The following is a 26860-nucleotide window of genomic DNA, read 5'->3' as shown; positions in this document are numbered from 1 at the left end:
AAATTTCACAACAATAGATTCCATTTTACTTCATAGTTCATAACTATAGAAACCAATCAATCCTCAGGATTAGTAAACAAGAGAGGTTTCTAACTATGTTGCACTGAAACGGGAACGGAACTCCGAAAACATTATTTCTGAAACAAAATATAGCTAGGAAATGGTAATGGAAATGGAAAAGAAAATAAAATGGAAACGCTAATGAACAAGAGTTTCCGTGCAACATATAGGTTTCAAACAGCAAACAAATTGTCCATCTGCTGATTTACATAGTTGAAAATACCTTAAATAGAAGGAGAGTTGCTCTAAAAGAGTATCAGATGAAAGCAATAAGTTGAATATCATTGAATAATGACAAGTACAAAATGATAAAACGGCAATCACTGTAACAAGTAATGAGAAAAATCATGAACAAAAACAACCATATAATTAGCATCTTTTTCCTACACATCTATTCCCAAGCACATATAGTTACAATATTATTCAACACCATGTAATACAAGATACATATATCACAGAAAGAAGAAAAAAAGGCTAAGCAAACAGAACCTGAGAGCTTGAAGGTGTCAAATCAGAAAAACTATCCGGTGGATCTACTACCCGCCATGTAACACTGAACATCCACTTTTTCTCGCAACTGTTTATTTGCTTCAGCTTAGAGATGTGACCCATTGCGACATGAAGATTTCGACCTACTACGTATATTTTGCAACCACAAGCGTTCACAGCAAAGGGTTTGCAAATTTGCTCTGGTAAAGGAGGCCCTCCTATTGTTTCCCACGAATCAGTGTCTGCATCATACACCTTTAGCTTCATCCTTTCGAGCTCAGAAACCACAAATAACCGCCCGTACACCACCACACTTGAACCAGTCCACCCTTCTCTCAATCCAACAGCCATATTCTCCCATCTATCACTTCTCGGATCATAAACCTGACCCCTAGGGGAGACAAAAAATGGCCATAACCAGCCTTCCGTCACAAGAAGTTTCCCATCAAGCACTGCTGCATCATAAGATGCCATATTTGTACCCATGCTCGAAATGCGGGACCAATTCCCCTTGACCGGATCCAAAACCTCTGCTGAGTCAAGCTCAAAAAGATCAGTACTGTTACCTCCCGCTACATATATCATCCCATCAATAACCCCACTGGCAAAAAATGACCTAGCTGCAAACATTCGGTCCATAACAGTCCAACGATTCTTCTGCATCTCATACTTCAAAACCAAATCAAGGGGACAATCTACATCCGAGACCATTCCCCCACAAACAAAAAGTGTACCATCAAGAGGTATGGAAGCACACCTGAACCCGTGAGGACAAACCTTGTCCTTACAAGGCATTGCTGGGATAGTGTGCCATAAGAAGTGTGTAAGATCCAGAACCTGCCACTGAATCTTTCCGGTACATTTGTGGAAAGCAAAGACAAAGAGCCAAGGATCCTTGAAGCCTAACTCTTTCCTACGGGTGAAGAACCGCTCCTTATTACCGAGTAGTAAATGCCATCGCTTGCAAACTGCTCTACAAGTAGCAAGGCTCTGGACTGGAAGCCGAAGAAGACAGTTAAAGGCAACATCATCAGGAAGCCCAGGAAGTAAGGGTTCACCCTGAAGAGATAACTCAAGTTCTGGTGAAGGAGTTAATAAGGAAGATTGGATCACAGCTAACCTAAACTTAGGAGATAATGTCATCTGGGAATCCCCTAACTTATGAACAGGTGCTTGTTGAGACGACAAACGGACTCTTTGCATCTTACTCTGTTAATTAAGGAAGTTACAAAACATAGACCTTTTCATATACTACTGGCAAACCCTTATTCTGATATATCTTTGCCAAATTCAAGGTCTGAAATCTACTCCAACTCTTCAATTAAGTAGTTTTCCCCTTTTACTTTGCAAATAAAGGAATTCCTCACACAAATTAAAGCACTGATTCCATGTCCACATATTCCAAATAACAACTAAAACAATCATATTACGGAAAAAACTGCCAAAAACAATCCAATTTCAAACCCCTAGAAATCCAATGTACACAGCTTTCTAAAATCTACATAGATTTATCACCACTTTTGCCTATTAAAACCCCAAATTCACCGATGAGAAAGAATCAGTTTCATAAATGAGAAAGTACATCATACATCCCCAATTCTCCTTAACACTACTAACAAACAATAACCCCACAAAAATTCAATTCACAGATCAGCAAGAAATGGGAATTTGTGGCAGCCCGTGTAAATTAATCAAAGGGAACAAATTAAACTCAGGCCAAATCTTGTTTCATACAGCCCAGAAAACGAAACTGAAACAGCAAAAACAACTGAGCAAAGATCAAAAACCAGTATTTGCACTTACAAATGAGGAATTCCCGATATAATTGTCAGAAAGATGGCGACTTTGATGGAATTAGCTCTTTGTTCTTGCAAAAAAAAAAAAAAAGGTGACCCAGAAGATCACTCTTTCTCCTTTGAGGAAAAAGATTATATATTAAATCCATTGCGGCAAATATAGGTTGAATGGTTCTGTAGCAGAAAAACTCCACGCGCTGAAGGAGCGTGATTAATAAGTTTCAAGTTAACAGGCTTTTGAGTGGCACTGTGTTCTTCAAATTGCGGAGCGCGTGGTATAACAGACGGGGTGTCTGAGGTTAGTGTTAAAACAAAATGACGTCGAAAATTAGAGAAGAAGATTTAGGTGAAACGCATAGTTTAATTAATGAGTTAATGAAGTTTGATTAAATATAAAGATAAGTGTATAATCAAGTGGTTACCAATAATCAACAAGAAAAAGCTATTTATACCGAATTAATGACAATGTGTACATGTGTTTGTGAGGAAAAAGCAAATACATGTCAGTTTTATTATTTGTTTATTTCCAGGTGCATGAACAGACTTTGGAACAGCAATTTTCTCATTAAGATAAACAAGGACAAATGTACAATTTATTACTTTTGTTTTCTAATTATAGCTTAATTATAAAAAAAAAAATGCAAGGATGCGAGAACACAATATAAAACTACGAACAAAGCTAGTGACGAATCATCCTACCACTGTTCGTATCGTACGCATTCGGATAAATAATATTCTGGATAGCTGTTGTAGGCTCAACATACTCGTGAAAACCCAACGACAATCTTTTTGCATAGTTCGTCATCTAATCTGCTATCTGGTTCCCTTCCCGATACACATGCACTATCCGCACCTCCCAATCTCGAGCCACCATCTCCTTACACTTCGTAACTAGCCAATAAGCATGGTGACGGTTCTCCACTTCCTCATTCACCATGCGAGCCACCACCAGTGAGTCGAGCTCAAAAATTACATGTTTGAACCCTTTATCCCAAGCAATTTGCAACCCAAAGAAAAGCCTCCAAATCTCAGCAATCACCGTCGTGCAAACCCCTAAATTCATTGCAAAACCACCTTGCAAAACTCGTAGCTCATTCTGAAGTTCCCCCTGCAACAGCAAAGCCTGGGTTGTCTTTGCTCGACCCATCACAATTGCATTTCACCCATCCAAACTTCGGCGCTGCCCAATAAATCACCACTTCTTCCTGTACCCCATGGATCAACCGTTGATCCGCTACGAAGGCAGACGTGAAGCCCGTCACCTGCTCCTAGAGAAACCTAAATCGGTTCAGGTGAGGCCTATCTTATTGCTCGAATCTACGTAGACATCTCTAACGTCATAGCCACCACAGCATAGTGACAAAAATTATTGGCTAGTCCTCGTGTCTTTTCAATTGTTGTAAAATACAACCCCTAATACAGAGTAATGACGAGTAAGTTAGTTTAATCATAAACTAACAAAAAGGTTCTTCTCTAGCTAAACTAGAAGGAATGAATCCCAATTTTTCACGAGTTAAACCATAGGAATCATAAAATCCCCATTGTTAAAGGGATGAACCCTAAACAAAGCTCTCAAAGAGATAATTTGGATTGATTGATAAAAAAAGTTAAGTGTTACAAGTAAAAGAGATGAATTTATATCATCTCTAAACCTAAAGATGAAATTACATAAAGGTTAAATACATAAATTAAAATAGATGAAACTTGAAGGGTAAAATGAGATAGAGGTAAATAGGTGACATGGCTTGTAAATAAGGAGTAACATGTGTTGTAATTGAGGGGTGACAAAGTTGTAATTAGAAGGGAGCTGGAGTGAGGGACAAGATTGATATTGTTTGGCATTTTTAAAAGTCCACATGGCATATGGGAATCCCACACGGCATGTGTGCTTATTAAGTCGAAAGGTAATTGCTGGTTTTAGTAGTCGACACAGCGTGTGGGATTACTATTGAACTTCTGATGTTCACTTCATTAATCCACACGGTGTGTGGACTTGTTTTTCAGAAAAAGGTCTTTTCTTTATTCTGGTGTGTTTCCCCATTGACTCAACTTCGTCCATCACTCATCTCCTCATATGTCGTTGGTTGGATGCCCGCATCATTCACTCCCTCTTGAAAAGAACTTGACCTCAAGTTACTTGTTGAGTTTGGAAGAAACTCGTTGATCTTGAACGGACTCAAGCTCTCAAATTGAACAAATGTGTGGTTCGAAATGAATTCATAAAGCTCATTCCACAAGCTTCTAGATTCACCTTCTTCACACGAACTTCATCCCATATTCCAACTTGTGATTTGCCCCGATTCTCATCATCAATGAACTTCATCTTCCACCTTCGACCGGCTTCGAATGAAATATATCGTTGAATTTGGTCGAACCACTTCCCCATAATTTATTGGATGCTCTTCCAAACCCCCAATTTTTATCGAACGGCCCAGCCCTGAGCCTTATTGGTCTCCATTCCACTAACTTGAAGACTCTCCACAACCTTTTTCCGCTCATAGCCTACTTCAAAATGGAATTTTCCGACGAAACATATCAATCCAATTGGAGCTATCCCTTTAACACTTTTCAAAACCCCAACATGACCTTAAGTTGAATCCCCGGACTTCTCTATCACTAACTTGGCCACTATCCCACAAATCTTGAATTTCTCCCATCTTCTCTATATCACCCGAAATGCCATTCCCATTCACCAAATACTCCATAAAGCTCATACTCTTCATCACAAGGTTACATCTTGTATACCCCTCATAGGGTGGATTCTTCCTCAAACAAACACCGCATAGCTCCCAACACATGTATTTCAACAAAGCACAAAATGATAAGTTCAGATTTTACCAAGTGGGCGACTTGATTCATTTGCATCATGCATGTGCTAGGAGTATTGGTTATTTCAAGAGGCGTCACAAGTTACGCTTCACCCTCCTCCTTAAAGATCAATTTACCATATGTAAGAATAGGTGTACTGTCTCTGGGATTATATGCCATGTCATGTGGAATCCTCCCAAAAGGTGGAAGCCCTCGAGGTTGCTTTTTGAAAGACACATACTTATCACATTCGGGCATTGGTTCAACTCCCATTGGATTAGTCTCTCCCGTTCTACCGATGCACTCATTCACATTCAACTCCCGAGTTGGACAAGCACTCTTTTCTCCATAGACAAACTCTTCAAGGGTGTAAGGATGTACTTGATTCCATTTTTGCGTATGGCGTAGGTGTTGCTTCTTCCCGCATATGAGGCATCACAATCAATTTGACGTGGCCTTCCTAAGAGTATGTGGCAAGCATCCATCTCTACAACATCACATATAGCTTCATCTCGATAAGCCCCAATGGTGAAAGGAACCTTACACCGGTGAGTAACTCAAAGCTTTTCCACCTCATTGTCCCAACAAATGTGATAAGGTCTAGGATGTGGTTTGGAAACCAAACCAAACTTGCTTAAGAAGACTCGACTAATGACATTCACTTAGCTTACTATGTCGCTTACACCTCACATTTCTTTCCAAGAACTAAGCACCGAGTTCTAAATAATTGATGTTGTGGGCCATGTTGTTCTTCACTAGACATTAACACCCTCATCACCAAAAACATATTATGCTCATTTCTATCATCCTCACCTGCATAAGTATCTTCATTTTGGCTGCACTCAACATTCCTTGACTCATCTTCATAATTGAACCTATCTTTATCATCTTCGTTTTAGTTCCAGTCAACATCCTCCAACTCATCATCATAATGGAATCTATCTTTCTCATATTTATAAGTAGCCCCACTTTGGTTCCACTCAATGATCTGATGCTCATCCTCATCATGATAGAATCCATTCTCATCATCTTCATAGGTGTCCCCATTTTGGTTCCACTCATCGTTCCAAAACTCATACTCATCATGGTAAACTCCACCATTTTCAACATAATCAAATTCATTTGCATCATGACAAAATTCACCATCCTCACAAGCTAATTCTTAGAATCGTTCTCTCTCTCTCTTCAACCTCATCCTCGAACTCACTCTCATCATATCCAAGTTCATCATTTCTTTCTAGCTCATTCTCGGATTGGTTCTCCTCTTTATCAATCTCCTCTTCGAGCTCATCTTCTTCATGATCATATTCAAATTCATTTCCATCTTCGTCAATAACCCATTCTTTCCCATGACCTTTCATTTTCTTCCACTCCTCCATATAGTTCAAGTCGGTTACTTTATTTGCCAAGTTACCGGACTCATATGACATGCTACATCCCAACATGGTTGAACCACCAACATCTTTTCCATCACCATAGTCATCAACCTCCACACATAAAATGATTGCATCATTATCCTTAAAGAGATTATCAAGCCCAAACTCACTCTCCGCTTCTTCAAGATTAAGGCTCTCACCTTTCTTGAGTAAACAAGTGAAAGTTTGCCTAAAGAGCACTTCATCAAACACATAATATACACCCTTTTCAACTTGAGCTTCATCAATGTTCCTACATACTAACACTCCTTCCTCCTTATTTATACATGAATTTAAATCCCCATTCACAATTTCATTATCAACAAACTCAGAATGAGAATCTAAATCACCACCCACATCATAAACATCCAACTTCTCACTAGTAATTTGATTATCCATAACTCCAACATGAGAAATTGAAAGTGTAGGAATTACCTCTTGAATGTGCAATGGAGGAAAGATTAGTGAAGACTCATTAGGAGGCAACATTGGATCTTCTTCATTTCTTCTAGGTTGAGCTCTACTGTGTCGTCGTCGGTTTTTTGGGTTCCTCTTTGTAATCTTTCCATGTTTTCTTATTCTATGATTTCTCTTGTCTTTCTCCTTGTCTCTGCAAGCTCGAGTTGGCTGCAAACTCCCTTAATGCTTGTGAAAAACTCGAGTGAATCATTGCTAAAAAGACATCTCCATGAAGGAAAACGATTCGACTCTGATACCAAATGATACAGATTGATAATGACTGAGTTAGTTTTAATCATAAACTAACAAAGAGGTTCTTCTCTAGCTAAACTATAAGGAATGGATTCTAATATTTCACAAGCTAAACCCGTAGGAATCATAAAATCTCCATTGTTAAAGGGATGAACCCTAAATAAAGCTTTCAGAGAGATAATTTGGATTAATTGATAAAAAAAAGTTAAGTGTTACAAGTGAAAGAGATGAATTTATATCATCTCTAAACATAAAGATGAAATTACATAAAGGTTAAATACATCTAAAGGGTAAAATGGGATAGAGACAAAGGGGTGGCATGAGTTGTAAATAAGAAGTGGCATGCATTGTAATTGAGGGGTGGCAAAGTTATAATCAGAACGGAGCTGAAGTGAGGGATAAGATTGGTCATGTTTGGCATTTTTAAAAGTCCATACGATGTTAGCGCTTATTAAATCGAAATGGAGCTGTTGGTTCTAGTAGTCCACACGGTGTGTGGGATTTCCACACTGCATGTTGGATTACTTCTGAACCTCTGATGTTCACTTGATTAATCCACACAACGTAGGAATCTGTTTTTTAGCAAAAGGTACTTTCATTATTTTGATGTGTTTCCCATTTGATCCGACTTTGTCCATCACTCGTCTCCTCATATGTCGTTGGTTGGATGCCCGCATCAGCCCCTGTGGATCCAGACCCCTATCTCGCATGCATAGAACTCGGCTCACTTCACCAACGGCACTCAGCAAGCACATACTGACTTGGCCTGCTTATAATCGTGAAGGATATGGAGTGTCGTCTCTAGCTGGCCGCACTACAGACACGCACAATCATCACCCGGCTGACGCCTCCGAACCCGGTTTACATTTGACAAAATTAGTACTAACCAAATGAAGTACATAAGTCTCTCTAGTACTTGGATTGCCCAGACTTTCTTCTACACTGGGGGGTTAAACGGGCTACCAATGCTCAAAATTAAATTAAACAGAAACATTTTCTTGTTTTAAAATATAGGAAAATAATTATAATTTTGAGCAATTCGAGACAAATCATAATAGCTTTTCATTATTTAATTTTTCCTAAAATTATCGATAATTTATTTTAATTTATATTTCTTTATATATAGTGACGGATTTAGAAGATTAAAACACGATTTAATTACTCATTGCTAACTTACTAGCTTCATTAAATCCATATAAAATTTTAATTTTTTAAATAAAAACACTCAAATAATTTCCATTAAACACATACTATAGATATTGTATTACGTCGTGAATCCCGGGATCTATATAGCGAAACTAACAAACAGAGCATATATATTATCTAATCATCTGTTACAAATTATAATAATTTCTGATGGTTTATTTTGGCAAGCATCATTATTTAAGAAATAAAAATTTTAGTTATCATCACATAATTTTCAATCTCAATTATTATGAGTTATTTTGTTCAACTAGAATAATTGGTGTTTAGATTTATAGACTGTTCGATCATCATGTGAAATTCAAAAGAAAAGAATGTAAAACAATTAGACTGCTCCAAATATTTATCATATTTTAACTTTTTTTTTTCATTTTATTTTTTTAACTATTTTATCTGATAGAAAAAAATAAAAAAGTACTAATAAAAAAATGGAGAATTAAAAAAGCAACCAGTATAAAGGTGTATGAATGATGGAGACCATGCCAGACCAGTCACAATGTATTTGTAATTTTTTTTTATGAATGTATTTGTATTAATATAAGAATCCAAAATATAGAAGTATAATAAGGCAAAATGCTTAATATACAAGACAAATCCAGCAATCCAAATCAAATAATTATGTATTGCCATGATTCCATTGGTTGGAAAACGTGAATTATGGATTTTATGTCAACAAAAGTTAGATCAATCTTAAATTAATATTATTTCAATTTCAATTTGAACACAACTTTAATCATTCTATTCTATGTGAATGTGTTTAGTTGCGTTTGTTGGATTTAGTTGCAGTTTAGTTGGAACAACTTTCTTTTTACGAAGGAAACATTCTTAGTCTAACAATAGAATTTGGAGAAGCCAAATGAGACAAGATATATAGCCGAACTAACTTGATTAAATATTGATAATGTGAGGATTCATAGCGTAAATATTCAATTTTATCAATTGGAGCCAAAAGTTACGGGCAGAAAATCATAAGGTGGAGATTCAAAACATCCTAAGGCTTGTATTTAATCTGTCTAGATCTAATGGTGAACGACCAAATTTACGTGGTCATCAGGGTTCATGTGAACGCAACTGTATTGCAGAGATGGCAACCCAATATATGTTTCGATGAGAAGTTGAGATCGAAGGGTTTCCAATGTACTTGAGCTTCAATAATTATATTGGGAGTGTCTTTGAAAAATACTCCAACGATCAAATCAGTAAGGTAACAGTAAATATCGTACATAGGTGTCTTCTATGGTTACTTTGTTTTTGACAAAGTACCATTACTTGGTGTGTTTCCACCATTGAATGATGAATTAGAAAATTAATCTAATGGTAAAAACACACAAAGTAAGACGTACTTTGTTAAAAACAAAGTAAGCATAGCCTTTACCATCGTACATAATATAAAGAGAAAGTAGAGAGAAGATATAGATGAGTAAAAAAAAAAACAGTCCTTTATCGTGGGAAGCGGTCTCATTGTTTATAGGTATGGTTTGAGGGACATAGAAATGTCCATATTATTCTTATTGTGCGAGTTGGTCTCGTCGCAGTCCTAGTGATTACAGCCCAATGCCATAATCTTTGTATTGGGCCGAATGTCCTTATATTGGGGCTATTATCTTTCATCAGATTTAACAAAAAAAAAAACATAACATTATTCAGTTCTAATAGGATTATCCAAATTCTATATATAAATAATTGAGATGAGAATAAGATTTAAAAAATTACTCTTGATGAGCACATGGAGGATAGGTTTAGATTTGTTTATGGGTGAGGCTGGGTCGGGCTCAAGCCAGACCTAACAAGCTTTTATTTAAAAATACTCAACTTAAGCCCAACCCGTTGTTAATTTAAACGGGTTCGGATGGGGTAGAGCTCGAGCTTAAATATCAAATTGTAAACTCAACTCATATAAGTCCACCTAAAAAATATACATAATTTTAAATTTTAAAAATAAAACTTATACTTTGTAGTCATACTAATATGGTGGACCGAACTGTGCTATTTTTATCAATTCCAAACCTATCAAAAAATAGACGGCTTTTTGCAGGTTGAAGCTAGACCTACAATCAATTTTCCTTGTCCAACCCTGACCCAAAGGATACAAGCCTAGATGGGCCGATTATCCAGAGCCATGGATAGGTCTAGTATGGATATATCTCGGGTACCTCCACCCGTCATGTATTAATTGAGTTAAACTACATGAATATTGTCTATGTTTTTATTTCAAGATTTTCGCAAACTCTTCTTTACATTTAATGTAAGAAAAATTTATGAAATTATTGATTGATCTATTGGCTGGCTCATTGCATTAAAGTTAGGTATGTAGTTTTGTGTTTTTCAATTTTTTTTATCATATTATATTATAATATAATTTATTAATTTATATTTTTTACTTTTTAAAGGTTGATGAATATATATTAAAAATGAAACAAAGAATGTCAATATCAAATATTTGATGATTTTTAAAATTTTATATTATGTTATATATTTGATGGTTAGTATTTATTTTTAAATTTTGTATGATCAGCATGATTAATCCGTTGTTAGTGTTGTGTCCTACAGACAATATTTTAGATACTTTTGTTAAATAAATGAATTGTTCATTTGAGTTATTTGATTCATTCAGTATAAAAGTTAACTATATAAAGGTATTTTATCTTTTGTCCCATAACTAATGAGATAGAAGAAATACTTAGTTTATATTAACAAACATAAAGTGGTCATACAAGATGAAGCATGACTATTTTGTATGAGAAATGATACTCCCTCCATTCTTTTTTTTTATATGTCGTTTAAGGTTGTTCACCAAGACTAATGCAAAATTAATTACACTATTAAAATGACTAATTTACCCTTAATACCTCTCTCTTGAATTTCTAATTTATATGAAAAAATTTCTTTCTTCTTAAATTTTATGACTTAATTGAGATTATTTGCATTAATACTAAACTTCTCTCTCTTGTCATAAATAAGAGCAAAATTGAGAAAATATTTCTAAAAGTGCATTGATAAAACAAAACGACATATAAAAAAGAACAAAATAAAAAAACTAAAACGTCATATAATAAAAAAACAGAGGGAGTAATAAACTTAAAGAACACAAGTCAAGTATTATATTAAATGTTGATATAGTGTTGTTGAGACTTGCATGTAATAATGTTTCTTGTTCGTGAACAGGAACCTAATCTCACAAGTTGTAAATATATAGATATTTAGCCATGGATATGTATTATGAATGATCCATATGCATTAGGGATCCATTGTGAGATAACATGATGGACAAATCTATCGGATATCACCTGACTTATCTCATTTGTGACAGTAGGTATAACTAATTCTCAGACTCAAAGAAGCATCAAGGTTATTCTAGATTATGTAATGTGATGCTTTGACTCTATTATCTAGCATGTCCATTAGGGTGTGCCTCAGACAGCGGTTGGGTATCAAGTGAAGTAATTGTTGGAATTTAGTGTCCTAAATACAATTGTTTTGGATATTAATATTAATGAATAAATTGTTTATTTGGTCATTTGTTTAATCAGATATATAGCATTAATATGTAACTATATATAAAGGCACAAATCTTTCGCAAAGGAAGTAATCCTAAGTTTATTCAAGTAGTTATAAAGTGTTCATACAAGCATGAAGTGAGACTATACTTTATAATAGACTGATAGACTTAAAGTAAACCCAAGTCAAGTAATATGTTATAGGGATTGGCATATTGATGTGGAGACTTGCATGTAACAGTGTTTTCTGTCGAGACAGAAAGCTGATCTCACAAGCTTTAGATATTCTGATATCTAGACAGTTACATAGATCTGATGAAGGAGTTCATTAGGATTGGGACCCGACTTGAGATAACAGAATGGAGTGATTTATCTAATGTGTCAACTGTTCATCTCATCGGTATTAGTAGGTATAACTAATCCTCAGACTTAAACATTCATTAATTAGTAATTCTGGATTGCGGAGTCTGATACTTTGATTCTGTGCGAGCACGATCCAATAGGTGAGAGCCTAGGGTGTGTGAGAGCAGGGTTGGGTATCACGCGAAGTAATTACAGAATGGTTAATGTCAGATTGAGCATTCGTCACTCCCGATAAATGGGAGATATATCCAAAGGGCCGCTTGTGGTGAATTGACTGAAATCCTTGCAAGGTGATACAGTTAAGAGTAGAAATAAACATTTCACTTAACTTATCTTTCAGAGTGAATTCAACCTGTACAAGTAAAACCGGACTCTTCGTTATATGTAATCTTGACACATTCCATGGTTATAAGGAATTGACCGACAGGATATAGTTGATGAAGGATCGTATTATACTGTACCTAATACAGAAAGGTTAATGTCAGTTATCAACCTGACTTCTTAATTGCTCTGGGGGAATATCATAGGTAATGCTAGTAACAGCTCTCGACGGTATTCCGTTATATATATGTTGAAATTAATCATAATGAATAATTTCAAATGATATATACGGCTAGTGGCAATAAAGAACCTAATGGGTCGCATATGAGACTTGGAATCGGAGGACGAAAATGTAATTAGTGGGACATACACATATGGGCCGAAATTTGTATTAATTTAGGGATAAATTAATTTGATTAATAATTATAATTTGATTATGGTTATCAATTAAATTAAAAGATTATCTGATAATATTAATTAGAAGTTTTTATGTGATTGAAACTCTAATTAATTATCCCTAACATTAATTAATTATTAATTTAATTAGTAATAATTATCTAGATATAATTAGTTATTATTTAGATAATAGTAAAGTGTTTATTTAATTATCTAATTAGGAATCCTATTCCGAATAAGATTCCAATTATTTAATTATCTAACACAACTGGGATTAGGGTTAAGAAAAGTCTATAAATAGACTCCCTAACCCCTAAAATTCGACCAACACAAAAAGGGAGAGGAGGAATCGTTCCGTCTTTCGTCTCGACTAATTTACTTTATTTCTTACTCCCTCTTTGATCTCGTATCGATTTCTGTTAGAGGCAATCATTGCGATTGCTATTCATTGAAGGTTGATCACTGATTATCTTTTGTTTTGTGTTGAATCAAATGTTCGTGGTTCACGAGTTGATAATAAGAAGTTGTGGGCACTTCGTTTGCAACGGTAGATAGTTCATCAGTAAAGGTATTACTATCTATCCCTCTTTATATGAAATAACAATTAACAGATCTTGGAAAAGGGAAATAGATAAAATAGATAAAATTTTATTATTCCGTTATGCCTAGGCTTGTCTATTTTCCTACATTGGTATCAGAGCCTATGTTAATCTGTTATTTCATATATGTAAATAAAAGAGTTTTTCAATCAGATTGAATAGATTTATTGTTAGGTTAAATTAATTAATCGATTAGTTCAATTAACCTAACGATAAATAAGTTTTGATTACTTGTTAATTAAAACTGATTATGCATAGTTCTTGATTATTTCGGTTGATAATCGGTTTTAAACAAAATCTAAAAGTTTTATAGTTAGATAATTAAAACGTTTTGTTTTATTAAATCTAAAAGATAAAACTGTTTTAATATTCTGAAAATTGTTTTGAAACTGTTTTAGAACAATTATATATATATATATATATATATATATATATATATTGATAGCAGTTCGGGGTCGCTGCCGCGAGGCGGCAACCTCGAACCGCTATTTGCGGGCTGGTTGCTGCCTTGCGGCAGCAACCAGTAGCGGCGGACGCCGCTGCCTTTATGGCAGCAGCGTCTGTCCGCTAGCTGCTGCCCTACGGCAGCAGCTATGCCAAAGGGTCGGGCCGATTAAATCGGCCCGACCCGATTGTTGGTACCAGGTTTTAAAATTGTTTTAAAATAACCCGTTATATATATATATATATATATATATATATATATATATATGTTTCAGAATATAATAATTTGTTTTGATTATCAAAATCAATTTATTTAAAAGTTTGTTTTACCTAAATATTTGATATAAGTAATTCAAAGCATTAAATGAATTATTCGAATTAATTAGGATATGCATAATTGAAATTGGATGACAATTAATTTAAGTTGTTAATTTGATTAACTTAAATATTACATAAATAGTTTGTGTAATCAACCAATTAAATTTAATTTAATTGAGTCTATGCATGTTTGGCATTATAGACATATTAGACCCTCTTTAATAGTTATTTAGTCTTTTGGTATTTAAATAGGATCTGCGTGTCCTGCCTTCTCTTACTCTCTATTGTATTTCTCTTCTCATCCAAATTCCTTCAAGTAAATTGAAGTTTTCCTTGAAATTGAATATTGTTGTAATTCAAGGCGCCAAGGAGAAGACGGAGGACCCAAAGAGAAATATGTAATAGTTAGTATTTCCCTAGGGTGACCCTTTATTCCGTTTCTGGCTCAACGGAATAAACTTAGAGATATGTCCATAATTGTCAATGTTGAATGTATGAATGTCTGATGTATGCTAAAGCAAATCAAGACTAGGTTAGATTATGAGACTTAAATAAATCCCTCACTAATCAAAAGTTAAGTAAATAAGCAAGTTATTAAAATCGGTTGCCCCTTCCTAATATTATAATTCAGCCGGTAGTACCGGGGGCCTTTGGGTTGTTGAGTAAACTCATGCTCGGGGTCTTATGGTAACACCTGAATTATCGAAAAAAATTATTTTTCACGAATATGGGGTAATGCTTAAATTAGGATAGAATAATTGGATGAGTAAACTCATATTGTTCTAACCTAATGGGCAACATGGTTAGGATTGATAAATGACACATATCAGTGACTAATGTGGTTAGTAACCCAACAACCTAGAAATCACATGTTTTGATGTGATTGATTACATGAATCTACCTAATGAATGAAACTAGCTTGTTGAGTAAACTCAATGTGAAATTTTAGGAGTTAGGATTCTAGCTCACTAAATGAATTGTAAATATCCTTCGAATTAATATAGAGGGTTATTAATTTGGTAAAATAGTGGGAACAATTTAAAAACATAAAAGTCCAACGTATTTAAATTATAAGTAATTAAACAAATGAATAACATCTGTCACCTTTTCTCACTCTCAGGTTATTAATTTTTCGTACTCTAAAACCAATCATGTCGAAAACCGATCTAAGAAATATCCTTACCGATAACAAGTTGAATTGTTCAAACTTCGCCGTCTGGTTTTGTAACCTCAAAATTATTTTGAAGTTCGAAAAGATAGGGTATGTACTCGATACATCGATACCCGCTCTTCCGGTTGATGATGCACCCATTGAAGAGATTAATGCCTATCAGAAGCATAAATACGATGGTGAACACGCTGGGTGCATTATACTTGCATCGATGACACCAGATCTGCAAAGGCAACATGAGGAAATGGATGCCTATTCTATTGTCATGCACTTAAAAGAGCTGTTCGGGAAACAGACTCGCTGTGAACGTTTTGAGATATCAAAACTGCTGTTTCGCTGCAAGATGCAAGAGGGCACATTTGTTATGACACATTGTGTCAAGATGATTGGCTATATCACCAAACTTTCTAGTATTGGCTTCGCGATGGATCATGAGCTAAGTGTCGACTTACTTCTTACATCCTTCCTAGAAAGTTATTCACAGTTCACCATGAACTACCAAATGAATGACTTAAAGACCTCTCTTGAAGAGCTCGCCAATATGCTCAAGACAGTTGAGACAAATATGAAGAAAGATAAAGTGGTACCCGCTCTTGTGATTGAGGGATCAAAGAAGAGGAAGGGGAATTTTCCCAATCCAAAATATCCCAAGAAGAACAAGGGAGGCAAGCCGACCCAAGCCAAAGGAAAGCAAGTTAAGAAGCCCAAAGGGGAATGCCACTTCTGTGGTAAAGATGGGCATTGGAGGAGAAATTGTAAGGAGTACCTAGCTTTTCTCAAGAAGGGAAAGGACGGTGCTTCAACTTCTGGTATGTTCTATATTGAAATTAACTCAATTTCACAGTCTGAATCTTGGGTATTAGATACCGGATGTGGATCTCATATTTGTATGAATATGCAGGAACTAAAACAGACTAAAGAATTGAAGAAAGGAGACATAAACTTGCGAGTAGGAAATGGAGCAAGAGTTGCCACCCTCGCAATTGGAGATTATGTTTTGAGTTTGCCCTCTGGGCTTGTAATAGAATTAAGGAACTGTTTGTATGTTCCAGAGATGTCTCACAACATTATTTCTATTGGCTGTCTAATTGATGATGGCTTTCATGTTTCAATTAAGAACAATGGTTGTGAATTTTATAGAAATAGTATTTTCTATTTCTCAGGAATATCATTAAATGGGATTTATGTTTTGAATGATAAACTTTCTGCTTTCACAATTGATACCAAAAGACTTAGATTAGATAACTCAACTTACTTGTGGCATTGTCGTTTAGGCCATATAAACCAGAGACGCATGCTTAAGCTACATCAAGATGGGCTTATAGACTCAATTGATTGTGAATCGATGGGAACGTGTGAGTCATGTTTAAAAGGAAAAATGACAAAGACACCCTTTAACAATAAAGGTCAGCGTGTATCAGACACTCTAGGATTAATACATTCAGATGTATGTGGTCCTATGTCAGTCCAAGCAAGAGGAGGATTCAGATACTTCATTAGTTTTATAGATGATCATACTAGATATGGTTATATCTATTTGATGAAACACAAGCCAGAAGCTTTTGAGAAATTCAAATGCTTTAAGAATGAAGTTGAGAATCAAACAAGAAAGACTATCAAAATACTTCGATCTGATCGAGGTGGAGAATATCTTTCTGAAGAATTTATGAGTTATGTAAATGAATGTGGAATATGCTCACAATGGACACCTCCTTATACACCACAACACAATGGTGTATCAGAAAGGAGAAATCACACCTTACTAGATATGGTACGATCCATGATGAGCACCACTGCTCTTCCAAAATCATTCTGGGGCTATGCCTTAGAAACTGCCCTATTTACCTTAAACCGAGTTCCAACCAAATCCGCCAGTTCCACACCATTCGAACTATTTGTTGGTAGAAAACCCATCTTCTCTTTCATAAGAATATGGGGATGTTCAGGATACGTCAAACGTATTGTGTCAGATAAATTAGATCACAAATCTGACAAGTGTTTCTTCATTGGATGCCCAAAGGAAACTATGGGATATTACTTTTATCATCCAGATGACCAAAAGGTAATAGTATCCAAACACGCAGTGTTTCTAGAGAAAGAGTTTCTGGAAGAAACACAGAATGGAAGCGCGATTGAACTTGAAGAAGTTCAAGAGGAATCACATGTTGAAAACGCGGAAGAAGTTGAACCCGAACCCGTTTCACTAGATGAAACACAAGTGTCATATCCTACACGTAGGTCTCAGAGAATTCGTGAACTCCCAGTTAGATATGGTTTTTTAGTGGGAGATAACGAACTGGTTCCTGTGTTAGACGATGAACCTGAAACCTACGAAGAAGCTCTTGTTAGTCCAGAATCTAAAGCATGGCTTGAAGCCATGAATTCTGAAATGGACTCCATGTATACTAACCAAGTGTGGACTTTGGTTGATCCACCCGAAGGGACAAAACCCATTGGATGCAGGTGGATCTTCAAGAAGAAGACTGACATGGATGGAAAGGTTAGTACCTACAAAGCTAGGTTAGTAGTGAAAGGATGTCGTCAAAAACAAGGTATTGACTATGACGAGACTTTCTCTCCAGTAGCCATGTTCAAATCCATCAAAATATTGCTTGCAATTGCCGCTCATTTTGATTATGAGATTTGGCAAATGGATGTGAAAACAACTTTCCTAAATGGAAACCTACTTGAGGATGTATACATGATGCAACCTGAAGGTTTCACATCGAAGGATGCAACCAAGGTTTGCAAACTTCAAAGGTCCATTTATGGAATCAAGCAAGCATCTAGGAGCTGGAACAAGCGTTTTGATGAAACCATAAAACAATTTGGTTTCAAACAAAACTCAGAAGAGGCTTGTGTTTACAAGAAGACAAGTGGGAGCTCAGTCGTTTTCTTAGTACTATATGTTGATGATATACTACTTATAGGAAACAATGTGGCAATGTTGCAAACAGTAAAAGTTTGGTTATCGGGTAATTTCTCTATGAAAGACTTGGGAGAAGCAGCCTACATCTTAGGGATCAAGATCTATCGCGATAGATCAAGGAGACTGCTCGGACTATCCCAATCTACATATATTGACAAAGTGCTAAAACGTTTTGACATGTATGAATCGAAAAGAGGTAACTTACCAATGGTCCATGGTGTCAAGTTATCAAATGGTCAGTGTCCTAAAACGGACAGTGACAAGAATCGCATGGCTGTAATTCCTTACTCCAGCGCGGTTGGTTCGATCATGTATGCTATGCTTTGCACTAGACCTGATGTGGCATTCACATTAAGTATGACGAGCCGATATTAAGGGAATCTAGGATTTGATCACTGGATTGCTGTCAAGAACATTCTTAAGTATCTTAGAAGAACTAAAGACATGTTCCTCGTATATGGACAAGGAGAATTGAAAATTGAAGGATATTCAGATGCTAGTCATCTGACTGATGAAAATGATTACAGATCCCAATCAGGATACCAATTTATCCTGAATGGAGGTTCAGTTAGTTGGAAGAGTTCCAAACAAGGAAGTGTTGCTTTCTCGTCGACTGAATCAAAGTACATCGCAGCTGCAGAAGCGGCAAAGGAGGCTGTTTGGATTAGAAAGTTCATAACAGAACTAGGAGTGGTGCCTGACATTGTAAATCCCATTACTCTGTACCGTGATAACAATGGAGCCATTGCACAAGCAAAGGAACCACGGTCTCATAATGCATTCAAACATTATCTCAAGCGATATCATCTCATTAGGGAGATCATAGCCAGAGGAGATGTGAGAATAGAAAAGGTGCCCACTGAGGACAATGTTGCAGATCCGTTGACCAAGCCGTTACCATAAAGAGCTCATGATAAATATCTTAGTTCTTCTGGTATTAGTTTCAGAAACAATTGGCTTTAGTCCAAGTGGGAGAATGTTGGAATTTAGTGTCCTAAATACAATTGTTTTGGATATTAATATTAATGAATAAATTGTTTATTTGTTCATTTGTTTAATCAGATATATAGCATTAATATGTAACTATATATAAAGGCACAAATCTTTCGCAAAGGAAGTAATCCTAAGTTTATTCAAGTAGTTATAAAGTGTTCATACAAGCATGAAGTGAGACTATACTTTATAATAGACTGATATACTTAAAGTAAACCCAAGTCAAGTAATATGTTATAGGGATTGGCATATTGCTGTTGAGACTTGCATGTAACAGTGTTTTCTGTCGAGACAGAAAGCTGATCTCACAAGCTTTAGATATTTTGATATCTAGACAGTTACATGGATCTGATGAAGGAGTTCATTAGGATTGGGACCCGACTTGAGATAACAGAATGGAGTGATTTATCTAATGTGTCAACTGTTCATCTCATCGGTATTAGTAGGTATAACTAATCCTCAGACTCAAACATTCATTAATTAGTAATTCTGGATTGCGGAGTCTGATACTTTGATTCTGTGCGAGCACGATCCAATAGGTGAGAGCCTAGGGTGTGTGAGAGCAGGGTTGGGTATCACGCGAAGTAATTACAGAATGGTTAATGTCAGATTGAGCATTCGTCACTCCCGATAAATGGGAGATATATCCAAAGGGCCGCTTGTGGTGAATTGACTGAAATCCTTGCAAAGTGATACAGTTAAGAGTAGAAATAAACATTTCACTTAACTTATCTTTCAGAGTGAATTCAACCTGTACAAGTAAAATCGGACTCTTCGTTATATGTAATCTTGACACATTCCATGGTTATAAGGAATTGACCGACAGGATATAGTTGATGAAGGATCGTATTATACTGTACCTAATACAGAAAGGTTAATGTCAGTTATCAACCTGACTTCTTAATTGCTCTGGGGGAATATCATAGGTTCTGCTAGTAACAGCTCTCGACGGTATTCCGTTATATATATGTTGGAATTAATCATAATGAATAATTTCAAATGATATATACGGCTAGTGGCAATAAAGAACCTAATGGGTCGCATATGGGACTTGGAATCGGAGGACGAAAATGTAATTAGTGGGACATACACATATGGGCCGAAATTTGTATTAATTTAGGGATAAATTAATTTGATTAATAATTATAATTTGATTATGGTTATCAATTAAATTAAAAGATTATCTGATAATATTAATTAGAAGTTTTTATGTGATTGAAACTCTAATTAATTATCCCTAACATTAATTAATTATTAATTTGATTAGTAATAATTATCTAGATATAATTAGTTATTATTTAGATAATAGTAAAGTGTTTATTTAATTATCTAATTAGGAATCCTATTCCGAATAAGATTCCAATTATTTAATTATCTAACACAACTGGGATTAGGGTTAAGAAAAGTCTATAAATAGACTCCCTAACCCCTCAAATTCGACCAACACAAAAAGGGAGAGGAGGAATCGTTACGTCTTTCGTCTCGGCTAATTTACTTTATTTCTTACTCCCTCTTTGATCTCGTATCGATTTATGTTAGAGGCAATCATTGCGATTGCTATTCATTGAAGGTTGATCACTGATTATCTTTTGTTTTGTGTTGAATCAAACGTTCGTGGTTCACGAGTTAATAATAACAAGTTGTGGGCACTTCGTTTGCAATGGTAGATAGTTCATCAGTAAAGGTATTACTATCTATCCCTCTTTATATGAAATAACAATTAACAGATCTTAGAAAAGGGAAATAGATAAAATAGATAAAATTTTATTATTCCGCTATGCCTAGGCTTGTCTATTTTCCTACAGTAATCACATGATAGTTGAATGATAGATTGAGCATTCATCACTCTCGATAGATGAGGAATATATCCTAGGCTACTTGCGGTAGAATTACTCTAAACCCTTGCAAGATGGTAGGTTAAGAGTTGAAATAGAGATTTCACTTAACTTAATTGTTCTAAGTTAATTCAACATGAGCAAGTGAACAAATGTCTCCTTATATGTGACTTTCCAGTTTCCATAGTCACGATTCGTTTGGATATAGTTGATGAATGATCGTATTGTACTACAACTATTCACTATAAAGTAAAAGGTCAAATCAACTTGATTCTTATGGCTTCTAGAGGAGTGAGACACTTCTTTTTTAAGTCGGATCACTCACTCTGTTATACGTTTAGTTGGATTAATTTTGATATAATTAATAGATAGAAATTAAAGAGTTATTTTGTTATCCGATTCAACATTAAGGGGGCGTTTGGTTCGGGGTTTTTAGGAATGGGAATGAGAATGAGAGGGTTTCATTCCCTTTGTTCTTGTTTATTTTAAAAAAAAAACTCATTCCACTACGCCAAAACCCCCTTCAGACGACGGTTAGAAACCGTCATCCCACGAGATATAAATCTGTCACAGGGCTCGCTGCCGTCTGTTGCACCTTCAGACGACAGTTAGGTTCTGTCATTTGAAGATACTATACATGACATCAGCCTAGTTTCGTACTGTCATATGAATATTGTTACGATGCATCTTTTTATTTATTAAGGTCACCTTTAATGTCATCACATGACATACTAATAATTAAAAATGTGAAGTAGCTATATGGGAAATTGGCATATTGGTATTCACGGTAATAGTTTTTATAATAATTTATGTCGTAGTAACTTGTATCAGATGGCATAGGTCTTAATCAATCATGTCAATAGATTTATTTTAGATGACAGATTCTTTTATTTTAATGTCTTTTTATTGTTGTTTAGATGATATTTTTTTAACCGTAAATGTCACTCCTTGCCTTCTTCTTCGAATAAATCTGGAAATGAACAATAATCAAATGAACAAGAATTTCTGTATATCAATGATTTTAATTTTATTGGAGACTAATGCTCATAATCTGTTTACATTTGAACTACACAAATTTCTGAATGTAGTAAGGTAAAAAAAAAAAGCAATGTACATCTCCAAATCTGTTAATATGTCAATCTTTCAAGAGGCGTGGTGGTGTTGCTTGGAAGCCAAATCAAACTTGATCTGCAGCATATCTAAGTCATCATTTCCTAGAATTCCCAAAGTCTTGATATCTGCAAAACCAATTGATGATGCTCATTAATTACGTACCGTATACATATAGACCTAATTAATCTCGTTTTACCCTTTCTCCATTCTGAGACCCTTCACTTACCCACCCACATTATAAATATGAAGCGTTTAACAATTCTCAAGAGTCACCCAGGGCAACCTAACACTATACTTACTTTAGTTATATCGAGCATGGATAGACTTATAAGGAACCTCTATCGTAATGTTGAGTTTCAGATTGCCCTACTCCGATATGAGGCACCCAGGTGGCTTGTCAATATATATGCAGGTCCTAACCATCGGCAATGGACTGCCGTGATGAAGGGCCCTCCAAACACCCCTTATGAAGGAGGTGTATTCATAGTCCACATGGACTTCCCTGTCGATTTCCCCTCCACACCTCCAGTTGAAAGAACATGCATAAACTTGTTAACACACATAAATCAGTTCATATATATGCAAATACACTCATGACATTACTATTGTTCGCATGTCATATTCAGGACCAAAATTTATCATCCTAATATCGGTCCCTTGGGGCATGTTTCTATGCCCCAGCTACTTGATCGCCCTGCCCATAATATTGCCACGGTAAGATGATGCTATAAATCTATGCATTTGGGGTCTAATTTATCTATTCATGTTTGGGGTCTAGTTTATCTACTCATGTTTGGGGTCTAATTTAATTTATCTATGCATTTTATAGCTATTGTGGAATATTTATGGACTGCTGGTAGAGCCCTTCATTGAGGGGCCATTTCCTGTCCGAGAGCGAATTGCTGAAGAGCATGCAGGGGATATATGATGTGCAAATAGCAAGCAAGGGGGGCATTATGATGTGATGTGCAAATAGCGTACAAGGGGGGGGGGCGTGATGTGCGAATAGCAAGGAGATTTGGATATTGGGCAACCATTAAGTTGGATGGTGTGGACTACTGGATGGGCATAGAGCCAATCTTTAAGAACAGAATGATTACTGATTACAAATTACAAATTTACTTGGTAATCAATCTGATCTTCAATGTTGGCTCCATGCCCCACCAGTATTCGACGCCATTTAACTCTAATGGTTCCCCATCATCCAGATATCCTTGGTTACCATCTGCACATTCTTCAAGAAAGGAGATTTGGATGCCAAAGAAACACTGAGTTGGATGGTGTGGACTACTGGATGGGCATAGAGCCATTCTTGAAGAACAGAATGATTACTGATTACAAATCTACTTGGTAATCAATTTGATCTTCAATGTTGGCTCCATGCCCCTCCAATATTCTACTCCATCCATCCAGCTACAGTGTTTCTTTAGCATCCAAATCTCCTTTCTATTCGCGCATCACGCCCCCCCCCCCCCTTATATGCTATTCGCACGTCACATCATAATGCCCCCATTCCACGCTATCCTTTTTTGATAGGCAATACAAAGTAGACAACTTATTCAAGTAGACATATATATGTATATTCAAGTGACGCATAACATGCTATAACAAATAGTCAACTTATTCGTTTATGTCTATTAAATTGAATCAGTTCTACTTCCTAACATATGTATATTCAAGTAACACATAACATGCTAAATTGATATGAAACATATGTCTATTCCTGAATCAATTCTACTTCCTAAACAGAACATAAAACAAGCCAACATACTTCATACATAGACACATAACACATAACATGCTAAATTGACATGAAACATATGTCTCATCAGCATAACTCATGTTAAAATAGAAAGGAATCAGGCAAGTTCATCATTTTCAGCTTTAAGAGTATGCATGATCAGCTACCTTCCTAAACAGAATATCAAGTAGACAACTTATTCATGCATGTCTATTCCTTACTTATTCATAACATTTTCAGCTTTAAGAGTATGTCTAACATGCTATAACAAGCTTAGTCATAAACTTGTGTTGTTAGAATCACTATCTACCTGCCTAAAGCCACCACTATGTACCTGCCACTTGGATTGTACAGTTCATGATGAAGTTAGCATGGTGATGAAGTGTATGATGCTGTCACCACAAGCTTAGTCATAAACTTATGTTGTTAGAATCATACAACTTCATCACCATGTTAAATACTTTTCCATAAGCATAACAAGCCAAGTGACATGATACATAGTAATGGAGATTTAGATTGACCATATGACTATGCTTCACAAACCATATATTGTAGGCATGAACATTATTTCACTCAATGAACATTCATAACATAAGAGTATGGCCAATCACAACACCATCATACATGTAACTAATCAGTTATATGCCCAAATGAACATTCATAGCATAAGAGTATTGTCAATCACAAAGAACATTCAAAGCTTTAGAGTATGCGTAATGATCATTCATACATAAACTCTATGAGTCCTAGCTTCCTAAACAGTTATATCTAACCAATCAGTTCATACCAATCATTTCATCATCGCCCACAACATCATACATATATGTAATCGTTCAGTTCAAACCCACATAACAATATATATATACTCAAAATCAGACTAGTTTCCTAAATCAATGAGTTCTATGTTCATATACATACACATACTCATTCAGATAACAATCCAAGTGGAAGATATATTGCAAACCTATCTCAGCAGCACCACCCACAACAACATCATACATGCAACCAATCAGTTCAAACCAACATAACAACAATATATACTCAATAAGTTAAAGAAATCTTCCCATATGCTAAACGCAAGAACTGATTGATAATCTCTTCAGTCAGCCTTCGCATGTAGCATTCTTACTATCCCTGCAAATATTATGTTCAAATAAAAAGAAATCAGAACATCTTCAGCAACCGGCACTGTATTGCCCTAGGTTAAAAAAGATAATGACCCAAGCTTTTCAGCGGTGAATCTAACAATGAATACAATAAAATCAGTATCTAAGCGGGAGATCTAACCCTTTAAATCATAGGTCTGAAAATCAATAGATCCTTATTCCAACTGCTGAAATCGACATACACAAAATTAATCGAAAGGCTGATGACAGTATCAAAAGATATAAGGCTCCCCTAGTTGCTAAGGGCTATATGCAATAGGAAGGAATAGACTTCGAGGAGACTTTTTTCCCTATTGTGAGATTTACTTCCATAAGGCTCATACTCGCTATTGTAGCAAGTTTAGACCTGGATGTTAAGACTGCTTTTCTCAATAGAGAATTAGAAGAAGAAATTTACATGCAACAACCTGTAGGTTTCATTCAAGAAGGCAACGAACAAAAGGTTTGCAAATTGATCAAATCGAGCTGCAACCTTAAATAGTGTTCAAGGTAATGGTACCTTCATTTTCATAATGCGATGACATCGAATGGCTTCAATCAAATTTAAGAAGACCACTGTGTCTATACCAAGCACTCTGGAAATAAGTTTATCATTCTATCATTGTATGTCGATGATATCGTAATTATAGGAAATATCAAGGCTTATGTAAATCAAACCAAAGCTTGGCTTAGTTCAAGTTTTGAGATGAAAGATATATGAGAAGCATCATTTATCCTTGGTGTCAAGATCACAAGGGATATCCTCTAAGAACTTTTTGGCCTTGTCTCAAGAGACTTACATCAACAAATTTCTTAAGCAATTCAATATGCGGGAATGCAAACCCATAGATAGCACGATGAGCAAAGATCATGTTCTAAGCTGAAAAATATGCCCAAAGATACAATAAGAAATCTAGAAAATGGAAAATGTTCCTTATGCAAATGCGGCTGGTAGCCTTATGTATGTCATGTTATGCACAAGGCCTGATATTGGTCATACCGTCGGGATGGTAAGGAGATATCAATCCAACCCAAGATAAGCTTATTGTCCTATTGTGAAGACAATACTAAAATATCTTAAAGGAATGGCAAACTATTCTCTATGTTACTAAGGAAAGAGTGTGTTCACTAAGAGGATACCCAAATACTGAAGGAAAATAGGCAAACGTTTGGCAGCGGAAATATAAAAATTTTAACCTTTTTCCATTAACCCAAGATCCGTTAATCGTTATTTCATATAAAGAGGGATAGAAGGAAATACCTTTCGATGTTCTATCTACTGTTGCAATCGAAGTGCCCACAACTCTTACTTCGAGTTCCCGAGCACAAGACAAAAACACAATCCAAAATCAAGTTAGATATCAACCGTATAAAACAATCAAGAATAGATTGTCTCTAATAAATCAACACAAGATCAAGGAATAAGAGAAAGAGATGAAAATCAATTGAACGGAAGGAAGCGGTGGATAATCTCGTCCTCTAGTGTGGTCGAAATTCTCTCTCCCGGGTTGAG

The 26860-nt window shown here is 35.7% G+C and overlaps 1 protein-coding gene across 1 annotated transcript; it reads right to left on the bottom strand.

Moving 5' to 3' along the window:
• Positions 1-321: 321 nt before the first annotated feature.
• On the bottom strand, positions 322-2754 carry LOC136232986 (F-box/kelch-repeat protein At1g30090). Its single transcript, XM_066022491.1, has one exon. It carries the CDS (start codon positions 1750-1752, stop codon positions 535-537), a length of 1218 nt encoding a protein of 405 aa, XP_065878563.1. The 5' UTR covers positions 1753-2754; the 3' UTR covers positions 322-534.
• Positions 2755-26860: the final 24106 nt, after the last annotated feature.

This window comes from Euphorbia lathyris, chromosome 6 (genome assembly GCF_963576675.1).
Source record: "Euphorbia lathyris chromosome 6, ddEupLath1.1, whole genome shotgun sequence".
Lineage (NCBI taxonomy): Eukaryota > Viridiplantae > Streptophyta > Magnoliopsida > Malpighiales > Euphorbiaceae > Euphorbia > Euphorbia lathyris.
The sequence above is the reverse complement of the archived record's forward strand: the minus strand, read 5'-3'. Positions and strand labels throughout refer to the sequence as shown.